Source organism: Fusarium proliferatum, assembly GCF_900067095.1.
Source record: "Fusarium proliferatum ET1 genome assembly, contig: FPRO_scaffold018, whole genome shotgun sequence".
NCBI lineage: Eukaryota > Fungi > Ascomycota > Sordariomycetes > Hypocreales > Nectriaceae > Fusarium > Fusarium proliferatum.
The window spans coordinates 160281-176939 of NW_022194807.1; the positions used below are offsets into that span (position 1 = coordinate 160281).

The 16659-nt window shown below is 46.0% G+C and overlaps 5 protein-coding genes across 5 annotated transcripts; 1 reads left to right on the top strand and 4 right to left on the bottom strand.

Annotated features, from left to right (window-relative positions):
- Positions 1-1942: 1942 nt before the first annotated feature.
- Positions 1943-3238, bottom strand: FPRO_14855 (uncharacterized protein; the record flags this gene model as incomplete). Its single annotated transcript, XM_031224957.1, has 1 exon — positions 1943-3238. The coding sequence occupies one exon, from the start codon at positions 3236-3238 to the stop codon at positions 1943-1945; it is 1296 nt and encodes a 431-aa protein (XP_031090165.1).
- Positions 3239-6002: 2764 nt separating this feature from the next.
- On the bottom strand, positions 6003-6897 carry FPRO_14854 (uncharacterized protein; the record flags this gene model as incomplete). The annotated part of the gene is made up of 2 exons (XM_031224959.1): positions 6003-6710; positions 6760-6897. The coding sequence occupies 2 exons, from the start codon at positions 6895-6897 to the stop codon at positions 6003-6005; spliced, it is 846 nt and encodes a 281-aa protein (XP_031090166.1).
- Positions 6898-9965: 3068 nt separating this feature from the next.
- On the top strand, positions 9966-11081 carry FPRO_14853 (uncharacterized protein; the record flags this gene model as incomplete). Its single annotated transcript, XM_031224960.1, has 2 exons — positions 9966-10775; positions 10839-11081. The coding sequence occupies 2 exons, from the start codon at positions 9966-9968 to the stop codon at positions 11079-11081; spliced, it is 1053 nt and encodes a 350-aa protein (XP_031090167.1).
- A 1051-nt stretch (positions 11082-12132) lies between these two features.
- FPRO_14852 (uncharacterized protein) lies at positions 12133-13026 on the bottom strand (the record flags this gene model as incomplete). The annotated part of the gene is made up of 1 exon (XM_031224961.1): positions 12133-13026. The coding sequence occupies one exon, from the start codon at positions 13024-13026 to the stop codon at positions 12133-12135; it is 894 nt and encodes a 297-aa protein (XP_031090168.1).
- Positions 13027-13882: 856 nt separating this feature from the next.
- FPRO_14851 (uncharacterized protein) lies at positions 13883-14669 on the bottom strand (the record flags this gene model as incomplete). The annotated part of the gene is made up of 2 exons (XM_031224962.1): positions 13883-14451; positions 14543-14669. 2 exons carry the CDS (start codon positions 14667-14669, stop codon positions 13883-13885), a joined length of 696 nt encoding a protein of 231 aa, XP_031090169.1.
- Between the last annotated feature and the right edge of the window lie 1990 nt (positions 14670-16659).

Consider the following 16659-nt stretch of genomic DNA (forward strand, 5'->3'; position numbering starts at 1 on the left):
TTGACGAAAGATAGACACTGGGACATCTGGCTATCGGATGATAGTACTTAGACATAAGTAAGGAAGAATGAAGGAATAATTGGACACGGTTTCCTGGAGGCCCAGACTTGATGATAAACGAGCGCTAACCTCGCCCGCCACACAATGACATTGTGGCCCCTCTGTGAGGATGAACTTTCCATCCTTAACAGCCAGTATCGAACAAGGGGTTGTATGAGACTCTGAAATAGGTTGGGAGACAAATCCTCGCTTTTTCGGCTCAACATTCGGCTTTTTGTTCCTTTATGGGCATCATACTTCAAACATTGCTCTTTTGCATACTTATTTCTCAGCTCATATTTGCCAAATCTGATAATAAACGGTGCGAAAGCGTCTTCTGTGTTATGCCTGGGGCAAAGGATTAGAATAACTAGGTAAAGGATAACTAATTATAGGATTACCGGTCTTTCTGGTCTTTCGTCTTTTCTTTACTTTGCTGTAAGGCTTTGTGAAGACGGCCGGTAAGGAGTCAATACGACTGAGTTCTCGAACTGCGACGGCCAGAAGTATAGACAAAATCAGTAAAGAGGCGTAAAATACAGATCCATATGAAACTGTACTTGTTCCTGCCGCAAAAGAGAAACGTTTCACATCATTCCGTCCTACGACCATACAAATAATTATAGATATTGCCTCTGTCGCAGACAAGAGCCATAGCCCCCATATCACACCAGTGCTACCGGGAACTATCCAAAGTAGGAACCACCAAGCGCTACAGCTCGTGATCAGGATAATGAATAGCCACTTAGTAGCGATGGCTATTCCCTCTGTCTGTTTATAGGAATGGCCATTGTCTGGTGTCGTTAGTTCTATACTAGTGAGGGGCTTGCGGGTTGCGTCTCCATTGATTGAAAAGATGCCAGTCCCGTCAACATGTATGCACAGCAGCTGTTGCAAGTTGAAGCCGGGGTTTATGTCCTTGGTTTCCGCCGTTACGTTTACGAATGGAAACGCTGCGTTGCTTGTAACCTGACGCATCACTTAGTATTCATGCATCACAAACGATCAGGGTAAGATACATTCAAGAAAGAGCAGTGGGACATGTCCAATGGACTTGGGGGAACCAGTAGGATCAATGGAACAATTAGGAAGAACCATGTCAGAAAGTAGCCTGGAAGGAGTGTCATGTATCAAATTGCGAGGGACCTTTCGCGCTATGTTGAATTAACCCAGGTGGATAGAAAGTTGGAGAGGACGAGTTCGAAGCTCAAGTCTATAAGTAGTTTCTCCTCCACGCTGATCTCACTGATCAGCCACTGAATGCCGATAATAATTGGAGTCATGGCTCATTTCAATCAGGTCAATGTAAGCACTTGATGAATCTAAAGTAGCTAAGATAGATCATAGCACTAGTTTAATCACACTGGAGCCTTAAACGAGACAGGAAGGCAGATTTTCATGAACGAACGGCTTTGCTTGATATATTCCTTGACTCTTACATCGGTATCAGATCGCAGCCATGGCTTGTGTTCGACATTGGAGGTTTTACTTCGAAAGCCAATCGCCGATGAATTAGTTGGAGGATAGCATTCCTCGCCTAATTGGCTAGACTCGAGGGAAGGTTATAACCAGATGATAGAAATTTATCTTATTTGAGTGAAAGGTGTCGTCTAAATATAGAAGAACGTCCTTTTGGGATGTCGTACCATTTGGGCATGGTACGATCCCGACCTGCATTATACCGTAGGCCGCTGCGTGCGGAGATGTCCTCCACTGACTATCTGGGCTAGAAAGGGTGAAAGCCAGTTTCACGTATGCGCCCCCCCCCCCCCCCCTGGTTTCGAGGGCTGGAACAGACATCACATCATGTTACAAGCCGTTACGATACTATCAGCCGCCCTCGACTTCGACATTTTTGCCCAGAGCTTCACGGAGAACTGGTCTAAAGAAGGACACAACGTGCTCATACTGCAGCAACAGTATTTCCATGATATCCTCTTTTCACTTTCATGTCCCAGAGAATTAGCGCACCACAGAAAAGGCAGATTGCACCACTCGAGGAGATTATATAGAGAAGAGAAGAGATGGCTTGAGTTGTTGCGGCCGCCCCATATGCAGTTATGTTCGTCTCAGCGCCCTCCCAGACGGTTGGCGAAACGCCAGCGAGAACCTCGCGAATGGTCTCATCATCGTAATGAAACGCTTCGAGATTAGAAGGGAAAAGAGCCATGCCGCGGTTTTCGTAGATAGCGCCTGCCATAATCAATGCAGTGGAAATACCGCCCATTAAGCTCATGTTCAAAAGGGCGGCACTGCCGACTCGATCTCGCAGAGTTTTGTTGATCGTGTTAGAGATCGCGTTGCCATGCTGAAATTGAAAGCCAAGTCCTACACCGATTAGGGCGGTGAGGCCCATAACCTTATTGTCTGAGATGTCAGGGTCCAGGGCTATGGCGAGGGCAGTTCCCGACGCCAGTGTCGTAGCACCGCCAACAACATAGATCACGCCATACTGTTTGATCTTGGATAGAAAAGCGCCAACGATTAACACTGTGACAATGAAGGTGAGAATAAAAGGCAGCATACGAACGGTTTGTTGCAACGCTCCGTGACCTTTTGAAAAAGCGTAAAACAGTGGCAGGTAATAGAGTGTGATAGCATAAGTCGCACCTGCACACCCTGACACGATCCAAAGAGGTAGGATGTTCCGCCTGGCCATAAGTTCAATGGGAATCACCCGACGGTCGGGCACGCTTTTGAAAGTTGTGTTGAGACGGTCCTTGATGGCGGCGGTAAAACGAGTACAATGTAGAGCCCCGCAGAGGACAAAGGCCGCAGCGAAAACAGCCCATGTTGTATAACAAGGCACTGAACTCCAGCTCCAGACGGGCCCAGAAAAAGTAGCCGCAATAGCAAAGAGAACAATTGTCGCTACCGTGGTGCTTGTTTGAAGAATGACATTCAAACCGGCGAATTTGGCAATGCGATGACGCAAAGGAAGATCGAAGTGGCTTCGTCTGTGTGGCAAAAAGATTACTCCACAAACGAAGGCAAAGCCAAGGAAAGGCAAGTTGATATAGAAAGCCCAGCGCCAAGTCACCTTTTCAGCCAGAGCGCTGCCGATAGGCCCGCCTATGACGAGGCCAACTGCCCATAGTGAACTCAGAATGCCGTAAAGCAACGGACCTTGGTTATCTGAAGCATACATAGAAAAGTACGATATCGCGCTGAATTTCTTGAAATTAGCGTATAAGCACATTGAGTTTGTAGTAGAATTCAGTGGCTGAGTAAATACACCTTTCCGTGGGCGGATGAAGCGGTGTGAGAGCTAAGTAAGTTCACACTCACCAGTTCTGGCATATAGATCCCCCTATTCCCATTACCGCTCGGCCGGCGATGATAGCCGAAATGGTCTCTGCTGAGCCCGCTAGCGCTGCCCCGGCCGCGAAAACCACGACGCATACCAAGTAAACGTGGCGTATATCAAAGATGTCCAGTATTCGGCCTGCAAAAGAGAGGGTGGCGAAGTTCGCGAGAGAGTAAGACAGCCCAATCCATGGAAGATACTCGATGTGGCCGAAGGCGACATAAAGCTGTGGCTGGATATTCGCAACGTTGCTTACATCGAATCCTTGCACAATCTAGGTTAGTGCGTTATGTCATTAGAGTGTAGAGTAGAATCTGGCGGCCGACCGTTGATGATGCAAGTCATGTATATTGTAAGAATCGTTCCCTTCCATTTCCAATTCTCGAGAATCCTCTGGCTGCTCGGAAATCGTATAACGGAGGATGGGGGTGAACATGGGGGTTGGCTGGACATTTTGGTTGTTTCGCGTAGTTCGGTAGCGCTAAATGGTTTGTTCTGGCAGATCGAGGTTTTGGGATGAAATTGTTTAAAGGCCACGCTATATAGTGAATAGTGGCATCAAAAAGGCAGAGCCTAGGAAAGTGTAGCTTTGATATGCAGCGTAACGTAGTGGCGTTCTATTCCACAAGCTTTTGTAATGTAAAATCGGGCCCTGTAGGTACGTCTCAAATCTTTAGTAAGTGAGAATCCTTAAGTACATAGACCCTTCAAGACTTACCGGAATGTTCCGCCGATAAACATGCCAGCTTTCACAAGCGCAATCACGATTCCATCCTATACCCCACCATCAAGCTCAGTGCATTTCAAGGGTGCAGTAGCTACCGTCCGCCCAAAGCTATAAGCACTAATATTTCATCGACATTTCCTTACATAACAAGAAACTGACCTGAATATGAGCTAGTCTTTATTTCGAAAAATTATTAGCTTAAGGCCATCCTTGTATTATACCGGAAGCAAATTTCACTCGGTCATGTTTTATAGATGAGACTGTATCAGTGCTTGAGCAGCCGCCTGACCACTAATGTAGGGGCGAATCATGTGACACAGAGACTAGAGAAAGAATTTGCGGCTATAAGAACAAAAAGGAACATTGGTTATGCGTACATCGTTTCCTCACAACACCGAACCGCCAAGTAAATAATTATTTATCTCTCTCGCCCAATGATTGTAGTGTTTCATTGATAATGTAGTCGTGTCTTGTGCCACTTTGGTGGTTCAGGAAACCCCTTGTTGAGAATTTGGCGTCGGTTTTGTCAACCTCGTTAGGAATTGGCGATTAGTTCAGAGATATTATGGGCCCAGAAGCCTGATTCGTACTGGTGGTAGGGGCCCAGGCATCGAAATTTGAGGTCATATGATAGAGAGGCTCCTGTTCTTGACCCATAGATGGAAAGTTGGTATAGGACGGTGGAGGAAGGTTGAAATCGGTTACGTTCAATAGCGAGGTTGAAAGCCCCCAGGAGCTCAAAGTATCAGGGAAACTGTCGGACCATTGCAGACTTGGAGGCACCGATCCAAAATCGGAAACCGTGAGCGATGGCTCCAGACTCCTCAAGATAGTTTGGACATGGATGTAGTCTCCAAGACGGACAGCTCGGGCAATCTCGCGCAACCCCCATTTTAAGACGACGATGGTGTTCTCATTGGTTTCCATCTTCCTAGCTACCCGGCTTCGTCGATTTGCTTGTCTCTCTCTGTTTCGTTCTCGCTGAGAACATTTCTCTTGTGTGTCTGCGTGATGGTGTAGAATCGCTGTTTCAGTCATGGTCGGTGATTGTGCGCGTTGTATCGACTGGTTCGGTAGGAGCTATTGTGCTATTTCGTTCTAAAGATTATTGCCACCCTTTTATGTCCGGGAGCTGCGATTATTTGTCTACGTTTTACTCTTCGATGAGCTCTGTTGCCTTCTGGACGGTGAATCACCTTGGAAGCCATCATCTTCAGGTTTCAGATTGTCTCAGTACAGAGTAGCTCAGGTAAGAAACACATAAGTAGAACTATTTTTGGAAATACTGCCAAAGTATAGAATTCTGAGATGATATTCGTCTCCAGGTGGGCATATCAGCTGTCCATGTGAATAGGCAGTATCTGGTCCACGATCAATCAGTGGATAAGGATTAGGAAGTGATCAACATGCAGGTTTCTTAGCCGCACGTCCTAGCCCTCAGAGTAAGGGGTTCCCCACGGGACTCTATTTTAGGAAGCACGAACAGAGAGGAGAGAATATCATTCGGCTGCACGTTACTGTCATCCCCAACCGTCAGCTGACAAATGATCAGATGCCTTTTGACCAAGACATTCTGATACTCATGATCCATCTTCTCTCTTCATGAAGACTTTATTTAGAACATATTCACAAAAGAAAATATGGTAGGAAATGGGTCATTGCACCTTAATTAGTATCTTCTTATATCTATTAGTTAGTTTTCGATTCACTAGAATAGCGGCTAATCAAAGTTCATGTTTCACGTCTCTATGCCTAATCCATTTGTGAGTCACTCACTCCCCCGAGGGCGCAGCAACTTATCACAATCTTCCTGTTTCACTACATAATGATATCAGTAGTAAGTTAAGACCTTCCTGCAACAGAGAATTGTAATTGGCAGGTCTACGACCCTTGTGTCCTCCTGATGAGATTATCCTATTTTCTTCAGAGCTAATTGGCATTATTAGACAGTGTCTCATGATCTAGGGCTCCTGGTGGCTCCAAACTCCGTGTAGTGACTCCGCAGGTGATCAAGAGGTCGATTTTGTTATTGCGGCAAAGTAGGCCGATCGGTTGACCAGGCTTATACTCACGGGTCGTCTCAAGTATATACGAGCCTTTTTCGATATGTACTTTGCACCCTTTAGGATCGATAGCTAAATGATCTATTATGGGAAAGAGAACCTGCCTGTCATCCGGCTGAGGTGCAACTGATGACAGAACAGTATCGCAACGCGTATCTTGATACGCTCGGGACTCCACATAGAGCCATGCTCTCAGGAATAACTCCTTAGGGCTGGTGGACATATCCCCCATATCTGGCCAATTTGCTTCCAGTGATTCCTTGGCGTGATCCCAGTCCATATCTAGTCGATCCTGCTGCGCGACCAACCATATTTTAGCTCCCTCCGGAAGCGAAGCTTGTAGTCTTTCATCCCAGAGGATAGGGAAAGACGTTTCAAAGTAGTTCTTATCAGGAATTTTCCAATGCGAGACACTTTTGGGTTTCATTATTTGCAATACAAGTAGAACTGAAAAATGGCAATGCATGGAAGCTTCTGGTGGAAGAAATATCTTTGCTCCCGTTTCCAGTGTTGATTTCACTAAAGGAAACTCGAGTGCATCCCCCATATCTCCTTTGAGGATTACCTTTCCCGACTTTTATATGATTAGTGTACAGTCAATGCTTCTGAAGTTGGAAAATTACCTTGATCGGGCTGGTGGCAACCAGAATGGAACGCTGGTTCGGCAACCTTTCAAGACCTACATTCTCGGCCAACGAAGTTACACCTTTGCTGCCAAGGAGGCCAGTTAAGTCGGTTCTATTCTGTCGTTCTTGAGCCATGGTGCTGGGCAACAACGGCTATCCGCGTTGGCGAAAGGGAAGGATGCTCAAGCTTTAGAATTGAGCAATATCGAAAGTTTATATACGCACTAATTTTTGTTGCGAGTGCCAGAGTTGCAGATTGGGATAGCTTCTTGGAATCTACTAGTTGTCTTTCTACATTTCTCTACTCCATGCAAATATAGATATCCAAGAATAGCTCTACGGTTGCAGCACCAGAGTGCAATCGTATACACCTTGTGCCGTCATTGTTATATATATCCTGGGTTATAAGATTCAAGAAACTCTTTCATACGAGTCGACAAGATACATTAGTTGGTGGAGCCTGATATTCCATATTCAACTCCTTAAGTAGGTGACTTTATTCCCGTGCTGGGTATCTATAACTATACAATTGTACTCATACCACTCATAATCTCTGATATCACGCTGCGTGTTGAATAGTTTCACGGTAGGCGTTTTATGAGTGTCTACTAGCAAAGAAAAACATAATCGCGATGCAAACTTACTACTAAGTTCTCTGTGCTTATTCAAGCTCTCAGCCACAATTTTCAACTATAAATAACACTATACCAAGTTTTTAGCTCAGCTTATAAACGGGTCTCATGAGTCCTGGCTTATTTGCTACCTAAATGAAATGTATGAGATGCTTAGTACGCCTTGCCAAGGCTAACCCCTCCATGGTCGCACCTAGGTATCACACGCCGGAGCAGTAAACAAAGACCAGTCTAGAGATATACTATAACAAGTTCTCGTATTAGAAGCATATTTGCAACGAGGCGTACTCATAGCCATTCATCAACAAGCTGAAGTGAATCAGGATCTGTTCAACAGGAATGTCCGAACACCTTGGTGGCAGGAAAGGCCTACATGAAGCTGCGGCTTGGGAAAATAGACTATTATATCATTTTACTATGAGTTACTCCTGTAATTTAAGGATTAATTAAGGGGCTATTACAAGCCTAACAGGAGTTGGGAGTTTTAGCATGCATTTAATAGTCCGTCAAAATCTATCTCGGCACATGGTTAGGCGTTTGGAAAGTATGGACATCTGGGACTTGACGGCATATATATCAACCCAATAAGGAGATGGTAGCATGTTGCAGTGCTAAAGAATGCTATTGTTTTATCTATGCCTGGGTCTGAGTTTACTACAGGCACTAGAGAACTTCACCCTCGAATTCCTGCCGTGCATCTCTTGATGAACCAGCAATGCTGCAGCAGGAATGAACCTAACTCTGCATTTGCGACTCGGCTGACGCGCATGCAACTTCCGATGGGTTCTCAAGTTGTCACGCCGACTAAACCCATTCTTTCCGCAAAACTCGCAGAAAAAGGATTCGGGGGCTTCTCTGTGCAAACTAATGTGAAGGTTTTCAGCAAAGCCAAGCTTGTAGAGGGCAATGCGTAAGGTGCACTTACGTCTTCATATGACGTTTCAGGTGTTCATTTCTTCGAAATGTCCAACTACATCCAGGAAATTCACACCCGTGAATATTTCTTTGGAGCGTCCGAAGTGGCTCGATGCCTGGTTTGCCTTTGTTCCTCCTTCGAGGTCTTCTCGGTGATTTCTGCAAACATGGTACCCTTTCTGTCGTGCCATTCCCAGCTCTGCCAGTCTGTGAAAGTTTTAGGCCATGCGACTCCAAATCGTCGTCGGGATTCCAGTTAGAGGGGTTATGAACTTCCTTAGACACACCCGAAAGCTTGAAAAAGCTTCCGGGGTGCTCATCTTCATCGGAAGGCCAAATCGGACTTGCCAATGTGTGGGCCGTAGAAAAGTCATACCCTGCAACTTCTGAAGAGAAAGCGCGGTCGAGTGAGGTCATCGAAGGCGAGACTGCTCTTTGGGATAGGTCTGGTAGCTCGTATGAGCTTGAGAAATCTAGTTCACTTTCAAAAAAGGACTCGAAGCACGAATCTAAAGAGAAATGTTGCTCTTTGGTATCGTATTGGTATGCAAGCACTTGATTAATGCCGCAATCGGTGAAGTCATCAAACTCGATACTCACAGGGGTACTCTCAGGGGTAAGATGAGAACCCCATGGGTGCGTAAGATTTAGTTCGTCGATATGCATAGCTATAAGGTCTTGAAGTCCTTTCTAAACTTGCTTGAGATGATTTATTGGAACGAAGCCGAATCTTTATATGTCAGATAGGTGACGTTTGGAGCTGATGGACTTTTAATAGAAACAAGCAAATAGTGAAAAGTTTAACAATAAGGTATCAGCATCAACCTCAGTCACATACAAGTAGAATGCAATTTTTGACACTACAGCAGTCAAATGTATGAAACATCTTGTCATCTGCAACAACGCACTAGTTTTGTCTCAGCGCTACAGCGGGCTATCCAGCCACCCACACCACGTACTATCACAACGTTGTCAGGGTTTAAGGGTATACCCGAAGCGCTGTAGGCTGCTAACCGGACTAAAAGGTATCAGGAAATTCGGCAAGACACAAACCCGAGATGAATTATCACCAACGAAGCAGAATTGGAGGGTCTAGGCCTGATAGCTTTTGCCCGGAGTCAAGGACCATGAGACAATACAGCTTAGTCGAAAGTGACATGTATCATAACCTAATTCTTGTATTTCCCTCGTCTCAGAAATCATCATGAGGTAGCCTTACACGGACTGTTGCATGATGCATCTTCTTAACAAGTAAAATTAGACTTGAAGACCTATTTTGCAACGCGAACGTTCTGAATTTGACTATATTAAGCTGCGTGGTAACCTTTGTAGCTCAACTTCATCATCACCATGGACTCCCTTCCTGTCGAGGTATATTGGATACTAGCGAGGTATCTTTCCACCAACGATCTCAGTAGCTTGGTCAGATGCAATAGGCTGAACCGTGAACGCGCCCAGCCACTTCTATATCAGACCCTTCAGCTCAGTTTCACATCTGGTATCGTTGACTGCAGTACCATGCTAGTCCTAAGGACTCTATCGACAAACCTGCAGTTGGGCGGTTTGGTTAGATCTATTGATATTTTACATCGTGGCAATACATACAATTGGAGCCTAGGTCATTCTCAACTCCTAAGTCCAATTCTTTCGGCCATCATGCTTGCTCCTGAGCGAGTAACCACTTTTTCATGCGAGTGCCCATGGGTTACAGGTACACAGCCTTTCCCTAACCTCAGAAGCTTGCTTCACAAAAACATTCGATCCAAGGCAGAGCTTGAATGGATTCAGTGGCATTTATCTCATTGCAGTCAGCTCGGTTCTGTCATCCTTAGCATTCCAGCCTGGAAGCTAATACCAAGTACTATGTTCTTTGAAAATACTCTCTTAACGCATCTAAAGGAATTATCGCTGCATGGTTTTTGTGTCTCTGAACTTGTACCTGCGAGGACATGGAATCTGCGTAATTTGGACCTCAATCTCTGCCCTGGTGCCGATCGATTGATCCAGCGTTTGTTGGAAAAGAAGAAGCTTAGCTCCTTGAAAGTTCTACGTTTTGCCGGCCATCTTTCAAGACATTCTTTTTTGGAACTTCTTTCATATCTAGGTAAGACGTGCGAGTTGGAGGAGCTCTCGCTTCGTCTAGGAGGATTGTCTCATCTCACCGGTAAGAGTGGTGCCATGAGTTCGGTCAACCCCACTGGAGTAACGGCGAGCTCGAATGAAGCTGGCGAACCTATTCGACGCCTACGCTCTTCGTTACTCGAAAAAGTCATTAATCACGGCAAGACGCTTCGGCTGTTGGTGTTGGATATTCGAGAGGTCATAGATCAACCGCAGTCATGCATGCGATTCGATCTCTGCGGAGTGCAAAAGCTCATTGGGTCATGTCCCAAGATCGAGTTTATTGGCATGCCAGTCAACCTTCAGGCTTCTGGTGGGCAGCGTTATCGACGAATGAATTATGAAGTCAGTGAAAATTATCGCTGTGTTTGCCAGACTTGAAAGCGAGTTGTATTAATCTTATCACAGAAGAACATCCATCTATCGGCGAGGCAGCTGAAAGCGTTCCATCTCCGGGGCGATTACCGACCCTTCAGTAGAACCCTAAACGACGCCAAACACGTGTCAAAGCCATTCCGAAACCGCTCAGACTTTGAAATCTTCATAGGTCACTACGATAAACTCAGAAAAGTTTCCTTTAATTTCAAGGGCGAGCGGAAGTTCCTTAACGTCAAAGAGGAGGAGGTCAAATTATATGATTTAAATCTGTGAAATATGGTATTAAAAATGAATAAAAGGTAAATCATCTCTTAAAGAAACCATTAAAAATCGACATAAACAAGCGTTAAGTGGAAGGCATAACCTGGTCTTGAGGTCCCACGCAGAGACCATGAATTCAGCAGGGGCAAGTCTTTCACATACCACATATTATGAACACATCGTAAATAAGCACTAGACATGAGTGACGTGGCTATTGCCATGACTTATACACAGGTCAGGAAACGGAAGTTTCCCGTTAGTTGGACCGCCCTTGAGTCGCACAAGGCAGTATTACTCATGACCCTCTGTTGCAGTCTCCATACAACGACAGTTCGGTCAAAGTGTGAACGAACGATTGGTTCGCATATCCTCCTTGCAGTGTCAAGTATAACCCCAATCGAAGAAGCCGTAAGCACGACCCAAGACACTCTTATTGTGGCTGCCACATTATCCGCTGCCTCCAGTGGCTACAAGCGTGGTTTATTGTCGCTATCAATCTTTGGTCCTTCCTTATTGATCATTTGCGAAATATCTAGGTGACTTTCGATCTTGGCCGGGATAATATGAATGCGTTCATGTCAAAAAAGATCTGGTTTGTAATAAAAGCAGAATGAGATAGGGGCGTGGTTAGAACTGTGGATTTGATGCAGGGCAGTGGTACTGTTGAGAGCTCTGGTTTGCTTCTGAGTTCTGACATATTCTGTCACGGTACAAGATAAAGTCAAGGTACGCTTGGCCGTTACCTCTGGAATTGGACTCAGACGATTGCCCTTGGACGCGATAAATTTACAGGAGAAAGAATTTTGCGAAAAACACGTGATCAATACACAGATTTATGGTGATGAACCAGAGGCAAGTAATATACAGTACCACCGCTTTGTGAACGAGTGCAGAATATCCAACGTCTCTGAGCACTACCGACACATCCTTCTCAGTGCTTTCTTACCTCTTCTTCACCCAAATTTCTCGTTTCAATCGACCGGCAATGATAGCGTCAGCCGACCTGATGGTGTAAATAACAATAAGCACCAGATCTCAGCTATCTAATGCCAGGCCTCAGACTTCATATAGCGGCAAGCTTCTTCTCGGCGTATTCATCAAAATCACCAGCAGGTATACCGGGCGAGAGGTGCTTCATTTCAAAACCATTGATTTCGAACAAACCTAGCCATTGGATGACTTTCGTAACGGCCCGTTCGACACTTTCCTTGGTCCTCTTGACAGAGGTCGAACCAACGACTCTAGTATCGGGACGTCTTCCATTGGCACCTGTCAAATGAGCCGACGAAGGGAGATTGCTGGGTGTTTGCTGATTGAATACCATAACTAAGCCGACCGATCCGATGTATATCGGCACTCCTGCCGGAAGACCCGAGGAAATAATGGCTAAAATGGCCCCTAGGGTTACCGCTTGAGCGTATATGGTAGAATGAGACTGAATCTTCCCCATGCCAATCCTCTTGGACATAAAAATGAGCAGCCGGGTGTACAAGAAAGCATGGAGAAGTTTGACGCAAGCCTCATGCGCGAAAGAGTCCTGTCGTACCACTGCAGCAAAGGATAGCACTGGCCGCAGCATCGCCGGCGCCTGGTATGATGCCCGAGTGGTTTTATCCCCCCGGCGCAGCGTTCTAGCTAGACGGAGGCTGGTGATTGAATGGATCATACAGGCAGCCGTGTCGAAGAGATCTGGCTGTACTGTCCTTCTGGAGGCACGAAAATAGTATCGCGTAAGCTCAAAAGTAGCAGCCAGAACATGTAAGGCCAGTGCCAGGGATTTCTCTGCACGTGGGTGTCCATAGTAACCCAAGATACTGTGACGAGTATGATATGCAAATATTATGATGTAGCCAAGGCAGATGAGCAGGTATTCTGTGTTGCCGTTTGGTAAGACGTTGGTCCATTCGGCCCACTGCTCCTGCCAAGTTGGGCTTCCACTGTCGTTTTTATCTTCCATAGTGAGAAAACGCCTGGCACCGATGTTTCGAGAACCGACGCTCCGCAGGGACTGTCACAGAAGGGAAAGTGTCAGTCTTGTAAAGGGGATCTGAACCGAGGAGAGCAAGGTCTGATGAGGGCATTGGAGCGGGCTGAGACTCGATCTCTGTGTACTGAACATCTTTTAAAGTATGTTCCAGAGAACGCAGGTTTAGTTTCGAAATTCCATGAGCAGTCTCTGAAAGGCTGTCGTATGACCAAGTCATTTGTTATGGGGCCGCCCCTTAATCTTTTCACAACCCTGTCGTAGGCCCGGACGTGAAGGCCCTAAAGACCGATTAGGACTCCCAACTGGAGCCATGTGAATGATTACACGTCCTAAGTTTGTTTCACCAATGATAATTTATGGATGCAGGATAATGCAACGTCCACACCGCGTGGCGTATTATCCGCTAAGAAACGATTACGAGCTCGGCAAAACCAAGCAAGATGTGAATTTCATTGACAGCCTGAAGGCGCAGTCACCGGGAAATGGAAGAGAAGCCCTAATTTTGCTCACACCTCAGACTTTGACAGACATGATTTACTATCTCTTATCTAGGATTGACCAAGCAGGTTTGGAAAACGAATTGAAACACGTGCAAATGATGCCACGACCGTCTTGATTGATGTATATCGGCTTTGCTTTCTCTAGTATACCGCAAGAGTATTCCTTGATCTCCTCCCTCGGGCGCTTAGACTACATAATTATTCCTCAAAAAGAAGAAATTTTCTTTACATCTTCAATTGTGCGTAATAGGATAGTCGAGACCAGCCTATAAGATATCGATAGATCCATTCGAAGGATAGAACGGGGATGGGGTCTGCGAACCTCATTAGCATCGTGGAGCTCGTGCAGCCTCTTGCAATGTTTTACTGGCGTGACTCACATGAGGATAGAGCTGGTCGTATAGGCTGAGATAATTGAGTTCCATGGGAGTCATATTACTGCAGGCTATGTGCGGGTTGAATCCATCGCTGCTGGGGTACGCTTCTGAATTGATGGAGTCGTTCAAGTGTGTTGCGAGAGAAGGTGGCATGGGCACTGTGGAGGACATTATGCTAGCAGCATATTCGCCAGCTGCCACAATGTCTATGTCGGACTGAGCAAGCCCATAGAGAGGAAATGGAATCTCAATGGAAACAGGGTTGACGGGGCAATTTAAGCGGAATTGGTTGTCGGAGCTCATTTGGTCGTCGTAGGTATCGGGAAAGCCAGGCTCGCCAGTAGGCGTCACTGGTGAGTTGAATTGAAGCTGAGGGACCCCGGGTAGTCCGGGACCTGTAGAGCTTGATTTTCTACTGCGGGATGCAGAGGAACGGCGTTTGCATCTGGTAGGCTGTTGACGGGGTTTCTTAGCCTCTACCTCGTCAGAGGAACCAGTAAGGCGCTTGACTTTGTTTCCTGTCGTTGGCCGTTAGTTCTGCTCGACCGACGTGAATGGCTTCCTCTAGAACTTTTCCTGATAATCCACAATCGACAGGATCCAACTTACGGTACTTGCGCTGAGCAAGGCGGTTCTGTATCCTCCTCCGCTTACCAAAATCTGATATCTTGGTCCAATCTTCCTCGGGCTTGATAATAGCGCGTAAGGAAGTCGGATGGGCATAGTCAGATTGCATAATGGGTATACGAAATTTGTGTATGGGTGAGTCTGTGATGAAAGCGGTACCCCGTCGGAGGAATTTTTAGCTATTGTGTCGTCAAAGTTGCTACCAAAAGAGCTGAGATCTCCTCACTTCACACCCACATTAGAAATACTGTTCTGTATGAGTCTCTTGTACTTTGAGTTGGAAAGTGCCAATCGCTAGGGCGAGGATATGGTTTTCTGATTGGGAGAGGGGGTTATGAGAAATGTGCTTCTTTTCGAAACTCAACATCAGGTGATGGATGGGCATGCAACCCTCACGAAAGATGGTCCTCTACCCACGTTTGGCCTTTTTCTGCATCAAAAGCGCACTGATCCTGAGGGACAATACTTGTCTCTTGAGGAGGTCTATGCCTACCGTAGCATGGGTCCCTTCAGATCTCCACGGAATGCACAGCAATAGCCCCATCAACCGTATACCCATTTTTCGGTGAAAAAACGAGTGGCAACCAGTTTCAGTCGAGGCTATCGACTTATTCTTATACCATGAATTAATGATTTACTCTATGATACACGAACAATCACAGTGGCAATTCTGTGTTTACAGACCTAATTGCTGTGGGTCTGCTGGGATCAAGAACGGTTTGGAAGGGCAGAAGACAAATTCAAGTGCAAAAGTGGACTCGAAATTCACAACACAGTCGTGATATGAGTCACTCATCGGCTAATAAGTCAAGTACTCTGACTAAAAGCTGAAGGTGGCGATCGGTTCTTACTAAGGGGTGGGGAAAAAAAGGAATCCCTGTTTGTCCGCCATTGCAATGGACGCGTTCAAGTCAACGAGATACGTCGAAATCGTTAGGAATGATCGCCCAAAGCAGCCTTTCTGCACAGTTTCGTGCTCAAGTCAAACCACTGCGTCGTTATGAGCTTTAGTGGCAGAGATATCATCACCCCGGTTGTTAGGCCATCGATATACACGTCCTGTACGTACATCAGGTTGCAAGCCTGCTTGAGTTTGTTATCAGAGCCTTGAACCGGTAAATAACGCCTGCCATTGATCCGGACTGAGCTCCGTTGTCTTGTCGCCAGTTTCAGCGGCGAGAATGTACTCTTTATCAAGTGTATGGGGTATATCAGGGGCAACTAATCTATCAAGTCTATGGTGATTTTCTGGTCCCTCAGCTTCGATGTGCGCAATTATGGATTCTCGGTGGCTCTGGGCACTACAGCCATGTATACCAGCGAGAAACTGCTGAATAAACTTCTGTGTAGCATATTCTACATCAGTGTTAGCATCGTAAGTAGCCAAATTGGCTGGTTCCCCAACATGGTTTTGTGGGCTTGAGGGCTGTCTTTGACATTCGTCTTCTTCAGTGGGGGAAGTGTCAACTATTTTCTTCTCATAGTATGGATCTACCTCGGTAGTGCTGATTGTGGAATCATCGACTTCCTAAATGGAGATAGTAAAATTCTCGCAGGCAAAGGTACCATCTTTTTCAATCTCCTCATTCTCGAGGGGCGAATCTCTCTCGGGTCTGGTTGCTTCGTTCTCTGCCACCGAGTCAACTGCGTCTGACAATTGCTCGCCCTGGTAATTTATTGCGGCGGTTTTCGCCCTTGCCTTCTGGCGCTTCCGGTAGTTTCGTGTACGGCTCACCTGTAGGACGCGTCGACGTTGCGTAGCGCTATCGTATTCTTTTGTGGCACAAATCGAACCTTCATTGCTACTCTTATCGTATGGCTCTCCTGAACGGTCCTGATAAGCGTGATAAGCGTGATAAGCGAAATTTGGTGATGACACTTTTATTTTAACACGGTTCGGGTGAGGTGTCACTCAATAAAAATCCCGTACTTGGAAGCATACCGACGGACGTGTTATTAAGCTGGCGCTAGCTATTTTGGGCGATGTAACGCGTAACTACTGAGACGTGAAAATAGGGTCTATTTATAGAAACGCGCTTTGTTTTCCTACCCTATACGATTTATTCTGGAACCAATCTGTCTTTATTGACAACCTTCCT